General features: G+C 41.5%; 1 protein-coding gene across 3 annotated transcripts in view; it reads right to left on the bottom strand.

Annotated features, from left to right (window-relative positions):
• The window catches only part of DIS3L (DIS3 like exosome 3'-5' exoribonuclease), a 34,246-nt gene that overhangs the window by 9,815 nt on the left and 1,745 nt on the right, over nucleotides 1–22,686 (bottom strand). Inside the window, exons 2-9 of one of the 3 annotated variants that reach the window (XM_065870830.1) lie at nucleotides 22,493–22,646; nucleotides 13,804–13,932; nucleotides 11,824–11,959; nucleotides 7,776–7,952; nucleotides 6,312–6,390; nucleotides 5,148–5,309; nucleotides 4,171–4,340; nucleotides 2,693–2,854 (exon numbers count right to left, since the gene is read on the bottom strand). In XM_065870830.1, coding sequence (XP_065726902.1) covers nucleotides 2,693–2,854; nucleotides 4,171–4,340; nucleotides 5,148–5,309; nucleotides 6,312–6,390; nucleotides 7,776–7,952; nucleotides 11,824–11,959; nucleotides 13,804–13,932; nucleotides 22,493–22,646 — 1,169 coding nt within the window. Of the gene's footprint in view, nucleotides 1–2,692; nucleotides 2,855–4,170; nucleotides 4,341–5,147; nucleotides 5,310–6,311; nucleotides 6,391–7,775; nucleotides 7,953–11,823; nucleotides 11,960–13,803; nucleotides 13,933–22,492; nucleotides 22,647–22,686 lie in introns of those variants that run through there. The other 2 variants (XM_065870832.1, XM_065870831.1) reach the window with 2 other exon arrangements.

The following is a 22,686-nucleotide window of genomic DNA, read 5'->3' as shown; positions in this document are numbered from 1 at the left end:
AATTTGCAGTTAAGTAGGCTAAAAGGGAAGAATTCTAGTCCTGTGAAGTCTAATCCACGCTTTATTTTGCTCTAACATTTTCACTAAGCTGTCAAAACAAGTCAACAAATAATTTCCAGATACTAACGGTAAACATAAAAACTTAATAATGTAAAATATTCTAAAGTATTTTACTATTGTAGCCACCACTCTGTCAAAAATTATAATGAAAAGAAGAATACCCATATGCTCTTTTTTTTTTAACATCTTTATTGGAGTATAATTGCTTTACAATGGTGTGTTAGTTTCTGCTTTATAACAAAGTGAATCAGCTATACATATACATACATCCCCATATCTCCTCCCTCTTGCACCTCCCTCCCACCCTCCCTATCCCAGCCCTCTAGGTGGACACAAATCACCGAGCTGATCTCCCTGTGTTAATGCGGCTGCTTCCCACTAGCTATCTATTTTACATTTGGTAGTGTATATATGTCCATGCCACTCCCTCACTTCGTTCTAGCTTACCCTTCCCCCTTCCGGTGTCCTCAAGTCCATTCTCTATGTCTGCATCTTTATTCCTGTCCTGCCCCTAGGTTCTTCCGAACCATTTTTTTTTTTTTTTAGATTACACATATATGTGTCAGCATACGGTACTTGTTTTTCTCTTTCTGACTTACTTCACTCTGCATAACATACTCTAGGTCCATACACCTCACTACAAATAACTCAATTTCGTTTCTTTTATGGTTGATATCCATTCATCTGTCAATGGACACTTAGGTTGCTTCCCTGTCCTGGCTATTGTACATAGAGCTGCAATGAACATTGCGGTACATGACTTTTTTTTTTTGCGGTACGCGGGCCTCTCACTGTTGTGGCCTCTCTCGTTGCGGAGCACAGGCTCTGGACGTGCAGGCTCAGCGGCCATAGCTCACAGGCCCAGCCGCTCCGCGGCATGTGGGATCCTCCCAGACCGGGGCACGAACCCGCATGCCCTGCACCGGCAGGCGGACTCTCAACCACTGCGCCACCAGGGAAGCCACTATTTTTAGTTTTTTGAGGAACCTCCATACCGTTCTCCATAGTGGCTGTATCAATTTACATTCCCACCAACAGGGCAAGAAAGTTCCCTTTTCTCCACACCCTCTCCAGCATTTATTGTTTGTAGATTTTTTGATGATGGCCATTCTGACTGGTGCGAGGTGATACCTCATTGTAGTTTTGATTTGCATTTCTCTAATGACTAGTGATGTTGAGCATACTTTCATGTGTTTGTTGGCAATCTGTATATCTTTGGAGAACTGTCTAGGTCTTCTGCCCATTTTTGGATTGGGTTGTTTTTTTGATATTGAGCTGCATGAGCTGCTTGTATATTTTGGAGATGAATCCTTTGTCAGTTGCTTCATTTGCTACCCATACGCTCTTTTTTTTAAAAAAATAAACTTTATTTATTTATTTATTTTTGGCTGCGTTGGGTCTTCGTTGCTGTGCATGGGCTTTCTCTAGTTGCAGTGAGTGGGGGCTACTCTTTGTTGCGGTGTGCATGTTTCTCATTGCAGTGGCTTCTCTTGCTGCGGAGCACGGGCTCCAGGCTCACGGGCTTCAGTAGTTGTGGCACGCAGGCTCAGTAGTTGTGGCTCACGGGCTCTAGAGCGCAGGCTCAGTAGTTGCAGTGCACGGGCTTAGTTGCTCCGTGCCATGTGGGATCTTCTTGGACCAGGGTTCGAACCCTTGTCCCCTGCATTGGCAGGCGTATTCTTAACTACTGCGCCACCAGGGAAGTCCTTGCTACCCATATGCTCTTGATGGCAGTGCCAACTGGCCCAATTTTTCTGAAGAACAATCTGTCAATTCATAGCAAAAGCTATTTAAATTTTTTATGCCCTTTGACTTGGTGATCTCACTTTAAAGATTACATTCCAAAAGAAAATGATCAAAAAAAAAAAGTAATATTTATGAAATGTTTGAAGTGGCACCTTTTATAATACTGAAAAATGAAACAGCCCAGACGCTCAGCAAACTAGAGTACATAACTATAGAGTAACTGCCACCACTATTAAAAATAAGTAGGCTATGTCAATACAGAGAAATGATTCTTAAGTGAAAGCAGCAGAAAATAGACTGTGCACACTGTGAGTATAGCTATGCGAGAATAATAAACAAGATTTACGGGGATTTTAAAAGATCATAAAGTGATGAAAATAGCTGACGTTTTATGTTCACGGAATTTTTGTTTTCTGTAAAGGTTACAAAAACAGTTTCATAATGAGCATGATTTTTTGACCCATGGGTCAGAGATGTATGGAACCCAAGAAGCTGCTCCCTGCAGCTTTCTGCAGGCCTCTGGTTCAATGATTATGACAGGGACTAGAGCCCAGTTGGGTCTGTAACCAGGTACCCGTGTAGTACCACGGGGGATGGACGTATACTGACTGTAAGACACTGACATACCATTTGTAAGCACAGTAGGAAAACGTAAAAATTTGAGAGCTGTGAGGCTGCAGGAAACTAACTCTGCACTGGAAGCTGACTTCAATCTGGTTCAAACACAGAATAAAGAAGAGTGAGATTTTCCCATTATCTGTGGTTTTAGACAGTGGGTTGTTAAATAGTACTAAGATTTTTCTTAATGACAAAACGGACAACAAAAGAAAAAAAAAAAAAGTAGAAAAAGTCTTTTATCAGAACAAAGGACTGGCAGAAGTCTGACCTGAGCTTCTGAGAAGGGGACGACTGAAATGCTGTTCTCCACCAGGATGGTTGCAATTTCCCCTTCCAGGTCTCCGATTCTTCCTAAAACACGCACAAAATGTCCACTTGGATACATGGATGTCGACTCCCAGGAATCAATGCGCACAACCACCCGGAAGTCCTGAACAAAGAGGGGGAAACATGAGCCCAGCACCAGGAGTCGAATGGGTCAATTAGCAGCACCAAACAAACGAGCGATAAACAGCATCAAGCTCCAAAGAGAGTGGCCAATTTGCAAATAGCGGTTTTTCTTTCTTTTCTGTTCTTTTTTTTTTTTTTTTTTTGCGGTACGCGGGCCTCTCACTGTTGTGGCCTCTCCCGTCGCGGAGCGCAGGCTCAGCGGCCATGGCTCACGGGCCCAGCGGCTCCGCAGCATGTGGAATCTTCCCAGACTGGGGCACGAACCCGTGTCCCCTGCATCGGCAGGCGGACTCTCAACCACTGCGCCACCAGGGAAGCCCCTTTTCTATTCTTTTATTGGGTTCTTCCTGTTTTACTAAATTGCCAGATGGTAGGTAAATGCTTAGTGCAATGCTTTGAAGGGAGGCATTACCCCTCCACACCAAATAAGTGGGCTGGAGAGTGTAGCCTGAGACAGAAAGCCAACTGTGACACATTTGAGTTAACATTTGTGATACAAGGGAAAAACCCAATTATGCATAGTCCAAATTAAATTTCAAAGCAAAAAATCTCAATGTTTTTGTGGGGGTGGGTTACTTTCTAATTTCTTTAAAGTTACTTTCTAATTTCTTAAGACAACTTTTGGTGGAGAAGAAGGTTATCCGTATGAACTGAACCCCACTGCCCCCGGATTCCAGCAAACCATAGACATGGAGAGCAATTGTTACAACTGGCTTCAGAGAGCCTGCGTGAGGCTTTGGGATGGAAAGGTACACAACGACTAGATTACTGGCTGGGGACATCCTGCTTCATTGTCTCACTTGCAAACTCCAAAACATCGGGCAAATCAAATTGGGCGATGCCTACCCCCTTCGCCACAGTAAAGGTTCATTTCTAACTTTCTTGTTTTTGTCTTCTCTCCAGGGCTCTTATTCCTTTAAGGATAATCGATTCTGTGAAGTACCACTATATCATCCCTACAGGGCAGAGCCATCGTATTTCTATATCGCTTGCTGAAAGAAAGCTTGTTAGTTTTGGCAAAGTGTATCTATTGAAAAGTTTCTGTGTTGGACAGCTGGATAATAGATGTTCTCTCTAGCTGTCCTACACAGCTCTTTCTAGGACGGTTTCTCTCTGGCCTTCATTTTTTAACCAAGGACTACTTAACAGATGGTTCTATATATTTAGAATTTTTAGAAAACAGGATCTCAGAACACCAGATGCCATCACTAATTTATCCCTTCCTATGCAAAGGAGTTAACAGTTCCTGGTACCGCTCAAAAGCTGGCAAAGACAAGAGGCAAAGAGTAAAGGTACCTGGAGGGCTTCTGCTTGCTGAGTGCTAATTCGGATTTTGGGAATTCTGTAATCCCAAGGTGTAACTAGGATTTTCCGAGCATTTTTGCCCTGCGATTGGACCTCTTCTTTGGATGGAAATGTCACCACATAATCCCGCCAGTTCTTCTGAAGGATACCCACCACTCTGCCTTTGGGAAAACAAAACAAAATAAAGCCTTAACTGGTAAGATGTCACCTATCTGGTCTCTGACCAGTTCAGCAGTGAGGAAGAAAACAGGAAATGCAACATCCCATTTTTCTGAGCACATCCACACAAGTTGAGAGATGCTTAAACATTTGCCTTCCTTCTATTTTATTATTAAATGGATCATTTTTTTAAGATAGATAATTTTTTAAATTAACATTGTCAGTGTGCCCCTTCTTTTGTGGGGCCTGGTGTGACATTTATTTATTTTTAAAATAAATTTATTTATTTTTGGCTGCGTTCGTTGCTGCATGTGGGCTTTCTCTAGTTGCAGCCAGCGGGGGCTACTCTTCATTGCGGTGCACAGGCTTCTCACTGCAGTGGCTTTTCTTGTTTCAGAGCACAGGCTCTAGGCACGTGGGCTTCAGTAGTTGTGGCACTCAGGCTCGGTAGTTGTGGCTTGCGGGCTCTAGAGTGCAGGCTCAGTAGTTGTGGCGCACAGGCTTACATGCTCCATGGCATATAGTATCTTCCTGGACCAGGGCTCGAACCTGTGTCCCCTGCACTGGCAGGTGGATTCTTAACCACTGTGCCACCAGGGAAGTCCCCCTAAGAGGGTTTTTATTTTAAGATGAGACATACTATATAGCATATTTGGGTGCTGATGAGAATAAAATAAACCAGAGAGGGGAAACTGACAATGTAAGAAAAGAGATGATATCATATATTAATAACTGCAGTATTTCTGGACTAAAGAGAGGAAAAATAAACATTCCACATGGACGACCAGGCAACTTTACAGCTGGCTCACCTGTGGGCATGGGCTCACTCGGGGACTCGCCGTCATTCTCACCCAGGGCGGTGGTTCTTCCTTTCCATTCATTTTTAGGGAGTAGTTCGACAACTACCACGTCCCCGTGAATAGAGCGGTTTCGAGCCTTCATCCCGTGGATTAGGATGTCACTGACTAGACCTGTTTTGGGGGCAGCACAGAGAAACCCCACAAGGTCAAGGGGTAGGCCACACCAGTGAGGCCTTTCAAACATAACACGTTCGAGATCTAATCAGCATTCCTGCAAATAAAAGCTCCCTCCTTTCAAAGGTGAAGTTAAACCGAAATGAAACTTTTGTTCCACAGGTTAGGAAGGAAGAAACACTGCTGCTATGCCGTGCTGTATAATGTGCTTTCATAAGGCCACTCTCAACCATCTTTTAAGGTAGGTTCTCTGCATGAGACAATGTAAGCCCACACTGGGACTCTCTCCCATAACTTCAGGGGCTATGCGGCCAGGGAGCGGTCAGCTGGCTGCTGAACTATGGACACTGCAGAACTGACAGGGAGAAGTCTGATGAGCAGAAGCCCGGATTAAGCCACTGCTGCTCATTCTCCACAACCTCGCCAGGTGCCCTTGACTATCTATCAGGGTTACTTTCACCCTGTCATTGCAGAACTAACAATACACTCTATTATGATAAAACTTATTTACACATTTTTTTTCATTGACGTTACATTTTATACAATTCCAATGAGGCAATACAGCTCAGTGAGGCAGTACAGGGCAAAATCTTAAAATCACAGCCTGCCTGCCTCAGCCTCAGGTTTAGCCCCGCCGCGTACCAGGTGAGTGATCCTCGTAAAGTCACTTTGTTTCTCTGTATTTTAGTTTCTTCACGTGTAAAAGGTGGTAAACAATAATAATACCTACTTTAAGTGCTTACAACAGTATCTGATGTATAATAAGCACTCAATAAAATATTAGCTATTACCATTTTTTAGAGTTATTACCATAAAATCAGAAATTATAGACAAAAAGCTGGGGAGGAAAAAAAACCAACCCACGATCCCACACAGCCAGTGTAGGTAGGGATATTTGACATGGCACATATGATCTGACAATTTCAACTTTGCTTTCTTCAATGTGTAATATCAGAATTAAAAAGTGGTACGGAAATTTATGTAAGGTTTACACTGAACCTGAATCTTTACTGCTGGCTCCTTGAAGTCGAACAAAAGCTTCTATTTGTGCTCTGTGTTTGTTGACGTTCAGAGTTCCCTAAAATAAAAATAAAAATCAGTGTGAAAAATTTCTTTTCTGCTTGCTTTACCCTCCAAAAGGTATAGTTAAAAATTTTTATGAAAATATCCCCATTATATTCTTATAAGGTTTGTGATCCCTTTCTTTAGGAATAATAATTCATCACCGAAGTTTATTTTCTCCAGAGAATGTACCATCATTTTGACATACTCTTAGCTATACCAAGTGTTGCAAGTGCCAGGATTTATCTTACCTAAGTGATGAGCGGTCTTTAAAAAATCTTCTTCCTCAAAATACCCTCCCAGGAATGCTGTAAACTTCATTACCAATTGGAAGCATTAGCCTCTCCATAGATATACTCATTAAAACACCCACATTTTAGGGAAGGAGTTTACAGTGGTAGGCTCAGCCTTCAGACTGCATAAAAATTGTCTGAGTTGCTGGTTAGAAAATGTAAAATTCGTGGTAGAACAGTTCTGTATCTTGATTGTGGTGGTGAATACACAAATCCATGCATGTGATAAAACCGTATGTGCACACAGACACACACACACACACACACACAAACACGAGTGCATATAAAGCTGTTGAAATCTGAATAGCAATTTTATTTGATTCCTTCTCAAGACCCTGACAGCACGTGGGTCCTGGGTTTTGAGGGATCACAAGGGGACCTTGAAAGAGGCAGGAAAGTGGCAAAGGCCTGAAGAAGCCAAATTTCAACAACTTTAAAATTCTGCCAAACCTCTAGACCTTGATTCAAAAATATATTCTTTCCCAGTGACAGGAAGCATTTAAACCTACTGTGTAATGCTCGGTATGTAACCTAATTAAGAACACTAGAGGGACTTCCCTGGTGGCACAGCGGTTAAGAATCCACCTGCCAATGCAGGGGACATGGGTTCGAGCCCTGGTCCAGGAAGATTCCACATGCTGCGGAGCAACTAAGCCTGTGTGCCACAGCTACTGAGCTTACGCTCTAGAGCCCATGAGCCACAACTACTGAGCCCGTGTGCCACAACTACTGAAGCCCGTGTGCCTAGAGCCTGTGCTCTGCAACAAGAGAAGCCGACGCAGTGAGAAGCCCGCGCACGGCAATGAAGAGTAGCCCCCGCTCACCACAACTAGAGATAGCCCACACACAGCAACAAAGACCCAGCACAGCCAAAAATAAAATTAATTAATTTTTAAAAAAAAAAGAAAGAACAGTAGAGAGTAGGTCCAAACCGGAGGGCACTGTCTACAGAGGAGACTCCCACGTCACCTTGAACATCAACAGCCCTGGCCTACTGAGGCCCGTCTCATTGACAGCCTTTGAAATCAGAGGCCTGTGACAGGAGGCAAGTAAAGAGAAGGAAACACACTGGCTGATCCCGGCACCGATTCCCCATTACCACCCTCACCTGGATGTAGCGCGCGGACTTAATGCCGGCTTCTAACACTTCCAGGGGTAGATGTTCTGGGTACTCCTTCCCGTGGCTCTCCTGACTCTCATTCTCTCTTTCTCGTCGAGACTGAAGGATAGACTCACAAAGCTCGTGGGTGGCCTTTAAATCAGGCCAAAAATTGTCCAGGTAATTCTGCATTTAATAAAGGCACAAGAGAAACATGGTCAGAAGATAATGATTCTTTGTTATAGCAGCATTACAAAAAATCCTGAACAGGAACTGCTGGCATGCAGTTTTGAAGAAGTGTTACATGAGCATTACCCTCCCAAGCCTCCTGCTACCAGTTCATTTCTACCATCTCACTAATCCCTGCAGCCTTGCCAAAGGAACCCAGGGAGGCCACTCCTACTGTGGAATGCTTCTACCTCCCTGATCACTCTGCACTTTCAAATCTCCCTCTCTCTCCACACACACGCGTGTACGTGCACACGGCCGGGATGCCTGTCTTTACACGTTATCTCACTGCTGCAGATAACGGCCCACAGTGAATGGAGAGGAAAAGCTTCTACGTGTGCACTGTCTCTTTGTTTTTCACCCTGAAATATCTGAAATTTATAAGAAACCTAAATCAGCAGGCAAAAAGTGGCGAGGAGTAAAGTGTAATAAGGAAGTATCTCCCCTCCCCCAACCCCCTGGCAATCTTGGATGAGCAGAGAAGGGGAAAGATGTTTCTGTTCTTTGGTGTTAGGCTTTCCAGCCTCATAAACTCCCCAAGGACTGCGTCTTCTTTTGTGACTATACAGATGTAGTCACACTTTTCACGTGGGGACACTTGATGCTCTGTCTATGTGACAACCCAGTACGAAACATAATTCTGAAACAAGTGTCATGGTCCCCTCCAAGTAGAACATTATTGAATATTATTGCACTTCTTGGTGTAACTTTCAGAGAGGCCCTAGACAAGACACCAAGGCGACCACCCACAGGGGTCTGGTGTGGTGAGGCTGACTCTGCTCCATCTACTTCCTGTGTCCAGAATACATGTCCTCGCATGGTGGACCCTCACTAAATAAAATCAAACTTACGTATGATTTTAACTCTACTTTAAGCCTAAATTAGAGGCTGGCACATTCTCTTTTCTCAAACTAAAATGAAGTCAATTATCCTTATTGTCAACTCCAGCACTTCTCCCACTAATTTCAGGGTCTTGTTCAAACTGCTTCCTTTCTTTCTCTAGTCCTTCCACAAGTTCTGTCTGTGCTAATAACACTGCAATTCTATGGTCACTAATCACTCATCAACACCAAATTTTTGCCACTATGAACCAACTCTTCAAGAGGGATTTATTGTCCTCACTCTTCCCCATCTACCTTCAAGTCTCCACAGAAAATTCTGGGCTTCCTGCTCATCTGAACTTCATAGCATCTCTTTTTTTCTGCTATCATACACCTCTATGAAGCCCTCGGTCACACAGTTTGCTTTGGAAATGCTATACAAAATCAAACTGTACGATACTGCCAGACTGCAGAGAAAAGTAATTTTCATAAAAAGTAGAAAAATATAATTTTAGTCAACTGCCCTCTGCAGGAACAAGACATGATGTATTGCAACAGAAAAAATAAGTGACACTGCCATTAATATCCAGCGCCCTTGGAATTCTCTGGCATGCCAGAACGCTTTTTTATAGCAGGGCAAGAAAATTCTATTGGCAAATCTTTAGCAATACATGCACGTGGGAACCCTCATAGGATCTACAATTCAAAATCCAAATAGACTCTCTGTAAACTGACAGGGGTAATGGAGGACCTTAGTCTAGTTTCTGAATCAAAAAACAATATCAACCACTGGAACCTGATTGACCAACTGGGCAGGCAGAAGAGACCAGTAATCTATTTTTTGTTTTTTTGTTTTGAGATCAGTAATCTATTTAGAGATTAACAGGCATCCTACTCTCTGAAAAGGTACCTAAGAAATAGGAGAACTGTGTCCTTAAGACACCTCAAAAAACTGTCACCGATAATGCTGCCTCTATCTGTTACATGTACACCAAGCTGGTCCAACAGCTTTCACATAAGTAGTATCATATATCGCCCCTTCCTTTATCCCTACTGCCCCCCACCCATGGTCACAAGTAGAAAAGAGTGAGGAACAGTGGACAAATAAGACTGGCCTTTAACACTATGTTTTGGGAGAGGGTATGGAGAAAAGGGAACACTCTTGCAGTGCTGGTGGGAATGTAAATTGATATAGCCACTATGGAGAACAGTGTGGAGGTTCCTTAAAAACTAAAAATAGAACTACCAAATGACCCAGCAATCCCACTACTGGGCATATACCCTGAGAAAAACATAATTCAAAAAGACACATGCACCCCAATGTTCACTGCAGCACTATTTACAATAGCCAGGTCATGGAAGCAACCTAAGTGTCCATCAACAGATGAATGCATAAAGAAGATGTGGCACATATATATAATGGAATATTACTCAACCATAAAAAGGAACGAAATTGAGTTATTTGTAGTGAGGTGGATGGACCTCGAGTCTGTCATACAGAGTGAAGTCAGAAAGAGAAAAACAAATACCGTATGCTAACACATATATATGGAATCTAAAAAAAAAAATGGTTCTGATGAACCTAGGGGCAGGATAGGAATAAAGACGCAGATGTAGAGAATGGACTTGAGGACACGGGGAGGGGGAAGGGTAAGCTGAGATGAAGTGAGAGAGTGGCATGGACATATATACACTACCAAATGTAAAATAGACAGCTAGTGGGAAGCAGCCGCGTAGCACAGGGAGATCAGCTCGGTGCTTTGTGACCACCTAGAGGGGTGGGATAGGGAGAGTGGGAGGGAGACGCAAGAGGGAGGGGATATATGTATACGTATAGCTGATTCACTTTGTTATACAGCAGAAACTAACACAGTAGAGCAATTATACTCCAATAAAGATGTTAAAAAACAAAACCTATGTCTTGTGCGTATTCAGAAAGACAGTCTGGGAGGCAGCATGGTGGTTCAGAGTGCTGGAGTCAGACTGCCTGGGCTCTAACCCACTTCCAGCACTTTCTCCCTGTGACTCTGGGCAAGTTGCTTAGCTTTTCTGTGCTTTAGCTTCCTCACCAATAAAATGGGGATTATAACACCTGCCTCATAGGGTTGTTGCAAGAATTAAATGAAATAATACACTCAGAACAGTGCCTGGCATAGATCAACGTTGGGTATTATTCTTAGGTGGAACCATGTAGAATAGCCATTTTGTAAGTCAAAAACAACAGAATATTGGCAGTTTTATCAGATTCAACCTATCATCATCATCATTACTACTAGTATTATTATTATAACTATAAACATGAGTTTACTATGAACTGGAGTTTATTGGGCTGCAGTCTTGGATACCGGAGGCCTTATAGTCACAGGGAGTTTGCCCAAATTTGGCAAACTCAAGATTAATTAGTTGGAGAGTGATGAAGACATGGAACTTCTTAAAGTCGTCCTTCATTCTTTTTTTTAATTTATTTTTTACTTTAATTTTTATTTTAATTTTAAACTATTATTGTTTTTTCAGTTTTCACATTTTATTTTTATTTTTTACATCTTTATTGGCGTATACTTGCTTTACAATGGTGTGTTAGTTTCTGCTCTATAACAAAGTGAATCAGTTATACATATACATATGTTCCTATATCTCTTCCCTCTCGCGTCTCCCTCCCTCCCACCCTCCCTATCCCATCCCTCTAGGTGGTCACAAAGCACGGAGCTGATCTCCCTGTGCTGTGCGGCTGCTTCCCACTAGCTATCTATTTCACGTGTTTGGTAGTGTATATATGTCCATGCCGCTCTCTCGCTTTGTCTCATCTTCCCCTTCCCCCTCCCCATATCATCAAGTCCATTCTCTAGTAGGTCTGTGTCTTTATTCCTTTCCTTCATTCTTTATTTTCCCTTTTCTGTACTGCCAAAGCCATCTAGAGCCTCACGGGCACTACTATGGAAATGAACACACACAGACACACACACTCACGCACACACACATACTTATATAGACACACCAGCTGGAAATACCTTGAAGGAAATCACAAACACTCCTTCCGTTTCACTTCCATACTGCTGAATTGCCTCTTCATCTTCTGTCACCATAACGATTGGCATCCTGTCTTGGCAGTGGTGATAGTACCAAGTGGCTGCATTGTAGATGCTCCTAGAAAGCAAGAGGCACGTGAGCCCTCCCCGGGCAGACAAACCCAAGCTCTTGTTCAGAACTTCACACCTGGCTTTTAATCTTTTACCCTTTGGTTTATATAGACAGTCATTCGTTCATTCGTTCAACAAATACTTCCCGAGCATCCATTATAAACATGCCCTGGGTTGGGTATGCTGGGGGATACAAAGATGAATCACAAAGTGCTTGACATCTCTTCTTCTCTAAGACAGCCAACCACCACAGAAACCGCTTTCATTTCTTGATATGGCCTAGCAACCGTGAGGCTCTGCCACCTTTTCACACATTTTACTTGGTGGGACGAGCCACACAGCACCACAGGGATGATAAGCTAAATTGTGAGAGGCTTAAAAGATGAAGAAACAAGTCTTTGGCTAAGAGAAAAACTAGGCTGCAAGTAGCTGAAGATCATAATCCAATAAAGACAAAATCCAATATGGCATCACCAATATGAAATGTCTGAAAATCTTCCTGAAAAGAATCTGAATTGGAAAATGGAGTCTAGGTCAGGGGACATGTATTCAAAAAAGGATCATGTGTCCAATGAAGTGGATCAACTCAGAGAGTCAATTTCTGTAGGCATCTGTTTCCCTTTCTGCAAATTAAGATGTTATGTAAGGTTCCTTTAGTCCTAGAATTTAAAAAAAGATTCACTGAGTACTGACTGTGTGCAACGCTGTGTAGTTAGTAAGTGTGAGTACTCACATATGACCCAATCTAGGGAAAGATTTGCTTTCCCTTGCTGGTGGGAACTTGGGTTCTATTAAGGACTCAATATATATCGGTGCTTATTTTGCTTTAGAGAATTTAAATATTTAATGGCTATACAGATAAAGAATTATAAGGAAGAAGATGATGTAAATGTTTTGTATGGATAAGCTATTTTAAAGCTTAAGGTCTCTTCTGCCTTCTACAGAAGACTGAAGCAGAGGCTATGGGTGCCTCGCACCTGTACCCTAAGCCCACCTCTGACTTTAGCTGCAGCTGGGTGGCAGTTCCATCCCTCATCGATGGCCCACTGACTGGAGTTAACACCCCTGGGGAATGGCCCTCAGCTAAAGGGGTAACTAACTAAATGCCCTCGCCTCCACCCTTGGAGGTGACTTCTGAGGCACACTCTACATGGCTTCTTAGAGGTTCCCAGAGGACTGAGCCTCAGTTTCCCTCAGCAGTAATACATCCTTTACTGCTTTCCCTCCTTCTCTGGGTCACTCTCCCCACTCCTGCTTCTGGGAATTGCTTCTCACATAAACAACTCACCTCCAAAATCCTTGCTTCAGGTTCTGCTTTTAGGTGGATCTCAATTAGGACACCACACTTCCTAAAACAGCTTTACTAGAATTAACCTACCCGTTTCAGTTTAATAAGACTGGTTGGGATATTAAAGCAACCTATACCAGAAAAAGTGAGATGACTTTAGCTTAAAAGTAGGACGTGTCCCTGCCGCTCTCTCTTTCTCTCTCGCTCTCTCTCTCTCTCACACACACACACACACACACATGCACGCACGCACGCGCGCACTCACACAGCATTAAAGCTATGTATGACTTTTGGGTCACTGGAATGAATGATCCTACTAGCCTTTAGAGGTCTGGGGCAAACTTACTCTGGGCACCTATAGCTCCTTAATTACAATTCCTAAAATATATGTATTCAAATGACATATCTAGAATATTGACACATTAAGCATTTCAGTATTAATCACGGTTCCAGAAAAATTGTTGGTTTGTTCTGCCATACTATTTAGATCAACTCCCAAATAACCAATGATAAAGAAATTAAAGAAGATGATCGTGTGAAAACCCAGCTATTCAGGGCCATACCTGCTCTGCCACTTCTCCATGGACTCCCCTCTTTCCCGAGGGAGATAGCAGGACTGCTGGAATTCATTAGCGAAGAGAACACAATCATGACGCGCATCCTTCAGGAGATTTCGCAATTTGTTATACTGTCTGTGACACAGAGGAGAAAAGTAAATCTAATCTAGCAGGTACTCATCTCCTGCCACCTCTTGCTAAGGTTCAGAAAAGATGAGGTATTTTAGAGCGAAAGATTGATTGTTTAAAACCTGAGAAACACTTATTTACATTGGCCTTAATGTGTGCTGCGCTCTTGGGCTGCTGTTTCTCCATTTTGCCTGCTAGAATGTGCTGGAGCAGGGCCTCATTAATTAGTTGTGGATCGGTTAAACTCCTCTACTCCCCTCTCCCTTTCTGGCTATTTATTATGTCATTATACAACCCTGCCCCACACAGCCCCTTCATCAAAGGCTCACAAAGGACAATGAGGCAAGCAGAGTTTAGTGCTCTATTTTTTTTTTTAATTTTTTTGCTGTACGTGGGCCTCTCACTGTTGTGGCCTCTCCCGTTGCGGAGCACAGGCTCCGGACGCGCAGGCTCAGCGGCCATGGCTCACGGGCCCAGCCACTCCGCGGCATGTGGGACCTTCCCGGACCGGGGCACGAACCTGTGTCCCCTGCACCGGCAGGCGGACTCTCAACCACTGTGCCACCAGAAAAGCCCTAGTGCTTTATTTTTGTAACTCACTTTGTTCTGTAAATGGTATTAGACATTAATGTTTTACTTTTTGCTGGCAGCCCTAGAAAAGAACATGTAAGGTAAGTTTGGGAATTTATCTGTGAACTTTATTGATGCAGCCACATCGTTTACACGAATGAAGGCTAGCTTCATCTATCAGACAACTAACAGAAAGTTTTAAGGTTTTTCCCCATCAGGAGACTTTTTTTTTTTATGTTTTAAAATAATTATATTTAACACACAGTGTGAACAGGTAGCTCTATCAAACTAGGACATACAATTTTTCTAATCCCTTGTACAATGGAAGAAAGATGTTCAATTTTTTTTTAACATCTTTAATGGAGTATAATTGCTTTTCAATGGTGTGTTAGTTTCTGCTTTATAACAAAGTGAATCAGCTATACATAATACATACATCCCCATATCTCCTCCCTCTTGGGTCTCCCTCCCACCCTCCCTATCCCACCCCTCTAGATGGTCACAAAGCACCGAGCTGATCTCCCTGTGCTATGCGGCTGCTTCCCACTAGCTATCTATTTTACATTTAGTAGTGTATATATGTCCATGCCACTCTCTCACTTCGTCCCAGCTTACCCTTACCCGTCCCTGTGTCCTCAAGTCCATTCTCTATGTCTGCATCTTTATTCCTGTCCTGCCCCTAGGTTTTTCAGAACCCATCAGGAGATCTTTCCAATAATCTTAGCCAAAGAAAATAAAATATGAAGCCTCATATGGGTCAGTTTCTAAGAAGGTGCTTTTCAATTGTCTAGATAATGTGAAATACATAATATTCACAATTATCTTAAAGGAAGTCAATTGTTTATTTTAAAATGGATTGATATTAAACCAGATGTTAAATTAACATATAAATTATCCAAGGTAGATAACTGGCATTTAACATAATAACATTTGTGCCCTTCCATTCCCACCTCCAGCCTGCCGCCACGGATTTTTAAAAATGAGTCTTTTCATTAAAGCAAACGCAGAACTCTCTAACTTATCCCCTCTAAATAAATGCCAACTACCAGTATCTGCGTCGTCTCAACACTTCATCAGAAAACAAGGAACACTGATTTTACTTTCTTAGTAATTCTAATTTTGAGCCACCTTAAAAAGAATCATCAAGTAACTACAATTTACAAAATGTCCTAATAAACAAAGGGATTCAGTTTCATTTCTGTGAATGGCAGCTTTCCTTAACAGAATTCCACTTGTGTAAACAAAAGCTGCCTCCCCACCGGCAGAAGTGCCTAAAACACATTAAGTTTGTAATTTTCCCACTTTCACAAAGATACACTTAAAATCATTTTTCAAAACCTCTTAGAATATGCATACAAGAGTCTCCATCACCGTGCTAACAGGGTCGTCCCTGCAGGAGGGAAAGGCAAGGACTTTCACTTTCTGCTTTACGCATTTCTGTCATGCATGAATTTTTTTAAATGAGCACTTTTTTGGTTAAGCAATCAAAGATTCTAGAAGAATCTTTATAAACATCTGAAATTTATTATTTCAGAGAAAACACTGAAAAAATATTGACTATTTTTCCTGATCTTTTCCACTTTTTGCTCCCTTTATCCACACCCCTAATAAAGCACCTGAACCCAGGGCAGGTATTTGTTTACAAACTTCCTCCTCAGTGCTCCACTGAGTGCCCTCAGGGGACACACCTAGACATTCCCGATGCTGCCCTTCGTCTGCGTGATCCTGCTCATGGTGAATGCAACTCAACCATCCATCTCTCAAAAAAGGTCAGAAGTAGAACTACCATATGATCCAGCAATCCACTTCTGGGTATAGACCCCGAAGAACTGAAAGGAGGGTTTCAAAGAGATATTTGTACACCCATGTTCAGAGCAACATTATTCCTATTAGCTAAAAGGTGGAAGCAGTCCAAGTGTCTGTCGGGCAATGGATGGATAAACAAAATGTGGTATATACATACCGTGGAATATTATTCAGCCTTAAAAGGGAGGTTCTGACATATCCTCAACACGGATGAACATTGAAGACATTATGCTGAGTGAAATAAGCTAGTGAGTCTCAGAAGAACAAGTATTGTATGAGTCCACTCATAGGAGTTTCTTTGAGCAGCTAAATACCTGGAGATAGAAAGTAGGACAGTGGTTGCCAGGGGTCTGGGGGAGGGGGAAATGGGGAATGAGTGTTTAATGGGTGTAGAGTTTCAGTTTGGGAAGATGAAAAAAGTTCCGGAGATGGGTTGCACAACAGTGTCAATGTACTCAATGCCATCAAATTGTACACTTAGATATGGTTAACATGGTACATTTTATGTTATATATATTTTACCACAATTAAAAAAAATAGCTATAAAACAAACAAAAAAATAGAACCACCCATTTCAGCGGGATGAGTGCCATGAAAGGAAAAGTGCAAGGTGTGACAGGAACATGGGAGGGATGAGGGAGGCACCCAGGAGGAGGCAACAGACCTGAAGGATGGGTAAGAGTTAGGTAGACAAAGGGCCCAAAGGAGGAGAGAGAGGGGACAGAAAGCTCAAGAAAGCAGACAGTAGGCTTCCTCCTTGTATCTCTAGTACTTAACCCACGGCAGTCGCTCAATAACTATTTTCCAAATGAATCCATGAACTCACAACCCTTTGTGACAACAGTGATCCAAATACAAGATAAAAATGTCCTGGGACAAACTGATATTTTCAGAGCCCGGTTACTCTTTTGCTAGGCTTCACATACATCACTGCCTTGGTCGGCACACCCGTACTTTAAACCTGGGGCTTCTCGAATCCTGTCCTCTCTGAATACTGATGCTCCACAAGCCAGACCCAGGGGCTTTACCACCACATGAAAGTAATGACAATCCTTGCCAATGTTTAGAAAAATATATCACTTAACAAAAAGAATTTTCTCAGTTTTAAGTTTCACTCCCATGTGTTTTCCTTAGACTTTTAGTGTGTGCTTCCATTTGTCGGCTACCTATCAGCCAGATAAAACGAATGAACAAACGGCACAAGAATATTAATGGGGAAAGCAGGAAACAAACAGTGAATCACTCTGAGTGTGACAGTCGGGTTGTCTTGTAGGCATGTGGGCTTACGGCTATAATTTAATAGTGCATCCATACAACACAGTCGTAGTTTTTGCTAGTTAGGGTTGGTGGTGCATATGATGGAATTAGATATATGAGTATTCTGCATGGAGCCAGCAAAGAACATCGTGGTGCCTTGAACAAGTCTGGCCTGAATGATAGGACAACAGTTCCAGATAGTCAAGTACAATAAAATTATCTGAAGTTTAAAAAATTCCAGGCTTACAGAAAAACCCTAGTTTCCCTGGTCTGGCTGAAGTGTTTTCGAAATCTCCATTATCTAAACATTTCAGACAATTTCTTAGGGAGACAGCAAAACTTACCTTCTCTAGATTGATTTTTTTTTTTTTTTTTTTTTTTACTATTTTTATCCAATGGTGATCTTACCTTCAGATGCAACATCCCTTCCCCCTGCTGACTACAGTCTCTGGGGATTAGAAGTGGGTGTCCCACAACCAGTGGTGAGAGGTACAAGGAAGTCAGTCCTGTACTCAATGTTGCATTCCTTCAGTTTCTGCAGAACCCAGATAGGGTCTCCTAGACTTAAATTCAGCGGTCCTTGAGTTTTCTCCAAGAATTTCAGAAGTTTCTATTTCCATTTATATTAGGTGATATTCTTAAAACATTTTTAATGGAGTATATTTTGGACCAGGCTTCAGGCTGCAATGCCATTTGGTGTCAATGTCTGCCCTCTTGGAAGCCTCCAGACACCTCAAACTCATGACCTCCCACCCCCCACCTTCTCCAGTGTTCCCCCTCTTTATCCAGTTTCATAAGCCAGAAACCTTAGTGTCATCCTTGACACCACCTTCTCCTTTATCTCACTTACCTAAATCCACTACTAAGTCCTATAGATTAAAAAACAAAGAACAAAAAAAACAGTGGGGATTCCCTGGTGGTCCAGTGGGTAAGACTCTGCACTCCCAATGCAGGGGGCCTGGGTTCGATCCCTGGTCAGGGAACTAGATCCCACATGCATGTCCCAACTAAGAGTCCGCAGCCACAACTAAGACCCCAAGCAGCCAATATAAATAAATAAATAAAAATTTAAAAAAAAACAGCTTTATTGAGATATGATTCATACCAAAAAATTCACCCTTTTAAGATGCAGAATTCAATGGTTTTTAGTGTAGTCACAGCATTATGCAACCATCACTACTATCTAACTCCTCTTTTGTCAGCCCCCAAAAGAAACTTATACCCATTAAGCAGTCACTCCCCATTCCCTCTGACCCTTAGCCCCTGGCAACCACTAACCTACTTTCTGTCTCTTGGATTTACCTATTCTGGGCATTTCATATACACAGAATCATACAATATATGATTTGTGTGTGTGTGTGGGGGGGGGCTGGATTCTTTCACTTAGCATAATAATTTCAAGGTTCATCCATGTTGTAGCATGTATCAGTACTTCATTCCTTGTTATGGCTGAATAATATTTCATGGTATGGTTAAACCACATTTTGTGTGGTTATCAGTTGATGGACATTTGGGTTGTTTCCATTTTTGGCTATTATGAATAGAGCTGTTATGAACAAACATTCACACACAACTTTTTGTGTGGACATATTTTCAACTCGCTTTGTTATATACTTAGGAAGTTCTATGGATCTTACCTACTAAACAGCTTTTAGAAATGTCTATTTCTCTCTCCATCTCTAAGCTACCAACATCTCTCATGTGAACTAAAGCAAGTGCCTCCTCTTCTTTTCTCCAAGCCTCTTCTCCACTAGCCTAGTAATCCTTTAAAAACAGGAATCTGATCATGTTATCCCCCCTACTTAAAATGCTTAGGAAATGCATTTTAAGTAAAATGCTTCACCACATCCCTGAGGCCCATGGGGGCCTACCTTAGTCCAATCCAGGGCTCTCTCCTCCCTCATTCTCCATGTTCTCTCTCCCCATGGCCTTGCATAGCAGTTTCCTCGCCTGGAAAGCTTTTCTCCTTTCTTTGCCTGGTTTCCTCGCACTCATCCCTTAGAGCTCAGCACATGCACCTCACTCAGGAAAGCCTTTCCTCCCTGCCTAGTCTGGGCTCTCCTGAGCCCAGCACCCCTCCCTCAGCGTGCCTGTCACAGCTCACTTCTCCATCTGTTTCTCTGGTTATCGATTACTGCCGGTCTCCCCCTCAAGAGCGTGTCTGCCTTTGCTCACCACTGTATGCTCAGTGCTAGCACAGTTTCTGGCACATAGAGCCTCTCAATAAATATTTGTAGATACACAGATGAACACCTGAACACATGATTGAAGGCAGTGGACAGGTCACCCTTACAGGGATATCACACGAGCCCTCAGTAAATAAGCACTTGAGGATTGTTAGATAGCAGAATGTGTGATTATCCTGATCAAAAACTTGACATTTTTCATACTGTTTTGTATAATATACTTATGAGGACATTTTTCTGCATTGATATTATTGAAATCAAACTACAAAATCATATTAAATATAGAGCTTATGCCTGTAGCCATAGAGGCTGTGTCTTTCTAGTATTAAACCCAACTCTGGTGATTTCATGTCAGTAAAATAATGTCACTGGTCACATTAAATTAATATTCATTTGTAGCCTTGTTTAGTTTGAAGGTCTGATTTGGGTTTAGGGTTGCATTAAGTACTTAGGTATGAGGATCTATGCCTAGATTGATGTTGAAACATATTTAAGTAACAATACAATAAATTAATTTAAATTAACACTGGGTATCCATGAGAATTTTTTTCTTTTAGAAACAGAGTCGACTACATTACTCATGTTGAGTAACACTGATGTAGGATGGGGAACACGTTGACCTCTTAGGTCCTCTCCAACTATAATATTTTGATTCCAGTCTTATGTTATGTACTAAGAAACTGAGATTCAAGCTATACAGAAGGCATTCAGGAGGGGGTCAAAAGGAGAAAGCAAGGCATCCTTCTACCAGACACTAGACCAGACTAGGTATTTTCACCTGACAAACCTTTCCTAAGCAATAATATTCCTAAAAGCATATAAAATAGAATGAATTATTTACCAGCATCTCAAAAATCGCAGAGTAAGAACTGAAAAACAAAATGTTTTCCAACATTAAATGAAGCAAAGCACCAGAGAGCCTCTGCTAGGCCACCTTTGGTTAAATACAAAAACTCAAATGACTTACGCTTAACGCTTATGAAGGCCAAATTAATCAAGCAAATCTCCTGGATCTTACATATTGAAAGGCTCTCATCAACTTTAAAGTTAGCTTTTAATATATGACACTTTCCAGGGCTTAGGTAATTGTGGCCGTTTAGCTGTTTCAACCTGAATACACCTGCTGGTTGCTTAACAGGTAAAGAAAGCACAAAGTCCCCAACTTGCTGATTCCTTTTCCTGCCTCTTGTTCCTCTTCATCAATCATGTTCATTTCCCTGCATTAAGACCAGTCTCAAACCTATTTCCTTCAGAGGGCTTTTTAAATCCCCACACCCCATGTTTACTTCTGCACTTTACATAGTCCACATTAAATTATCTTACATGCGTCCAAGGTATGTCATAATTACCTTCTTGCTTCTTGCATTTAATCCCAACAAGACAACAAGTTTGTTGAGAGAGGGAACAAGACTTCTTTTTGTACTCCAGAAGGCCTGGAACTAGGAACTCGAAAAGTGCACACCAATGGCAAAACCAGAGTATTATCCTGTGGGCCTGTTCCATAACTCCTCAGCTTTTGTTTTCACGTTTAGTGCATTCAGAGACACGGTAAAGCAATGGAAAACCAATCATTTTTCATCAAGTTGACTACTTTTGAAATGTTCAGGAAAAAAGACATTTAAATTCCAATTCTTTGCTTTTGAATGTCCCCAGGAATTGATTTTTAAAACAATCCTTAATATTAAAAATATTTTAGAAAACAGAAGTTGAAGAGGCTCGGCAGTGTGTTAGCAACCCACATGATAACAACAAATTGATTTTAGTAGCAGAAATTGAAATACGACACCTGGAACAGCATTTAAACCTGGATGTGTATAACATCTATATCTTTGTGTCTGAACAAAATCAACTTCAAGCTCATATAAAAATATTCTATCTAAAAAACCTGCACACAACCTAGTTAATGCATATTTTTTGAACTGAGCATATAATAAGAACAACTTATCATTTTCATACACAAATAAACACACTTCATCTTTTACTACCAAGGTCTGAAGAAACCACAACATTTGAAAAAGAATAAACACACAATTTCTGCTTAACTTGTGGTGTTAAGAGGTTGGGTATATAATTCTAATATGCTGTTTCCATACAGTCTTCAAGTTCAAATCACAGATCTTTTCCCAATGTAAAGGAAGCAAAACCATTTATAGAGTATTTGTTTAAAAGGTGAACAACTGTTCTTCATTTAGGTACAAGGCAAGCATTTTAGACTGATTTCAATCAGAAATTCTTTGTTTAGCAAATACAGTTCCTATGGTTGATGGTTATACTAGTAATCTAAAAATAAAACAAGTTAGTTCTGGTTTCATTGAATAAATCACAAGTACAACTTGCCTCCACAATAAAGGAGCCTCAAATTTTAAAATACTTTCTTTTTCCCAAGGGGAAAAAAATGTAAGTTTCTGAAACAATATATCTATAAATAAGAAGATTAAATAACATGCAGTCTTCAACATGATATAGGCAATAGCTCTGCTAGTATAAAAATGCAAACCAAAAGCCAAGAATCTTAAATACCCACATCGTGGGGACACTGCAGTTAGACCTTTTGGCCAGGTGTTGAAGCAGAAATATAAAATAATGTTACTGCATTCCTCACTGGCAAAAAGAATGCCAAATTAGTTCAAAAAGTCTTTTCCGACGAAAATAATGAATTCCTCCCCTTTCTCTCCAACAAGGAACCTCTTCTAAAGGGGGAAAAAAAAATCCGCACCATAAAAAAATAAATAATGCAAAACAGATACCTCCGGCCTCTTTGATGCTGCACAGCTTGACAAGCCGTTTGCATGAAAATAATTCCCTTCAATTCAGGAAACTCAAGGATCTCGAGGTAATCTTGAACGACTTTCCAATCTGGGATCATGTAATGAGTCACGTCACTAGACAAGAGTTTCCCATCTGAAGCATAATTCAAAACAGAAAAGATTAGACAACGTAT

Source organism: Phocoena phocoena, chromosome 2, assembly GCF_963924675.1.
Source record: "Phocoena phocoena chromosome 2, mPhoPho1.1, whole genome shotgun sequence".
Taxonomy (NCBI): Eukaryota; Metazoa; Chordata; class Mammalia; order Artiodactyla; family Phocoenidae; genus Phocoena; species Phocoena phocoena.
This window is presented reverse-complemented; position numbering and strand designations above follow the sequence as displayed.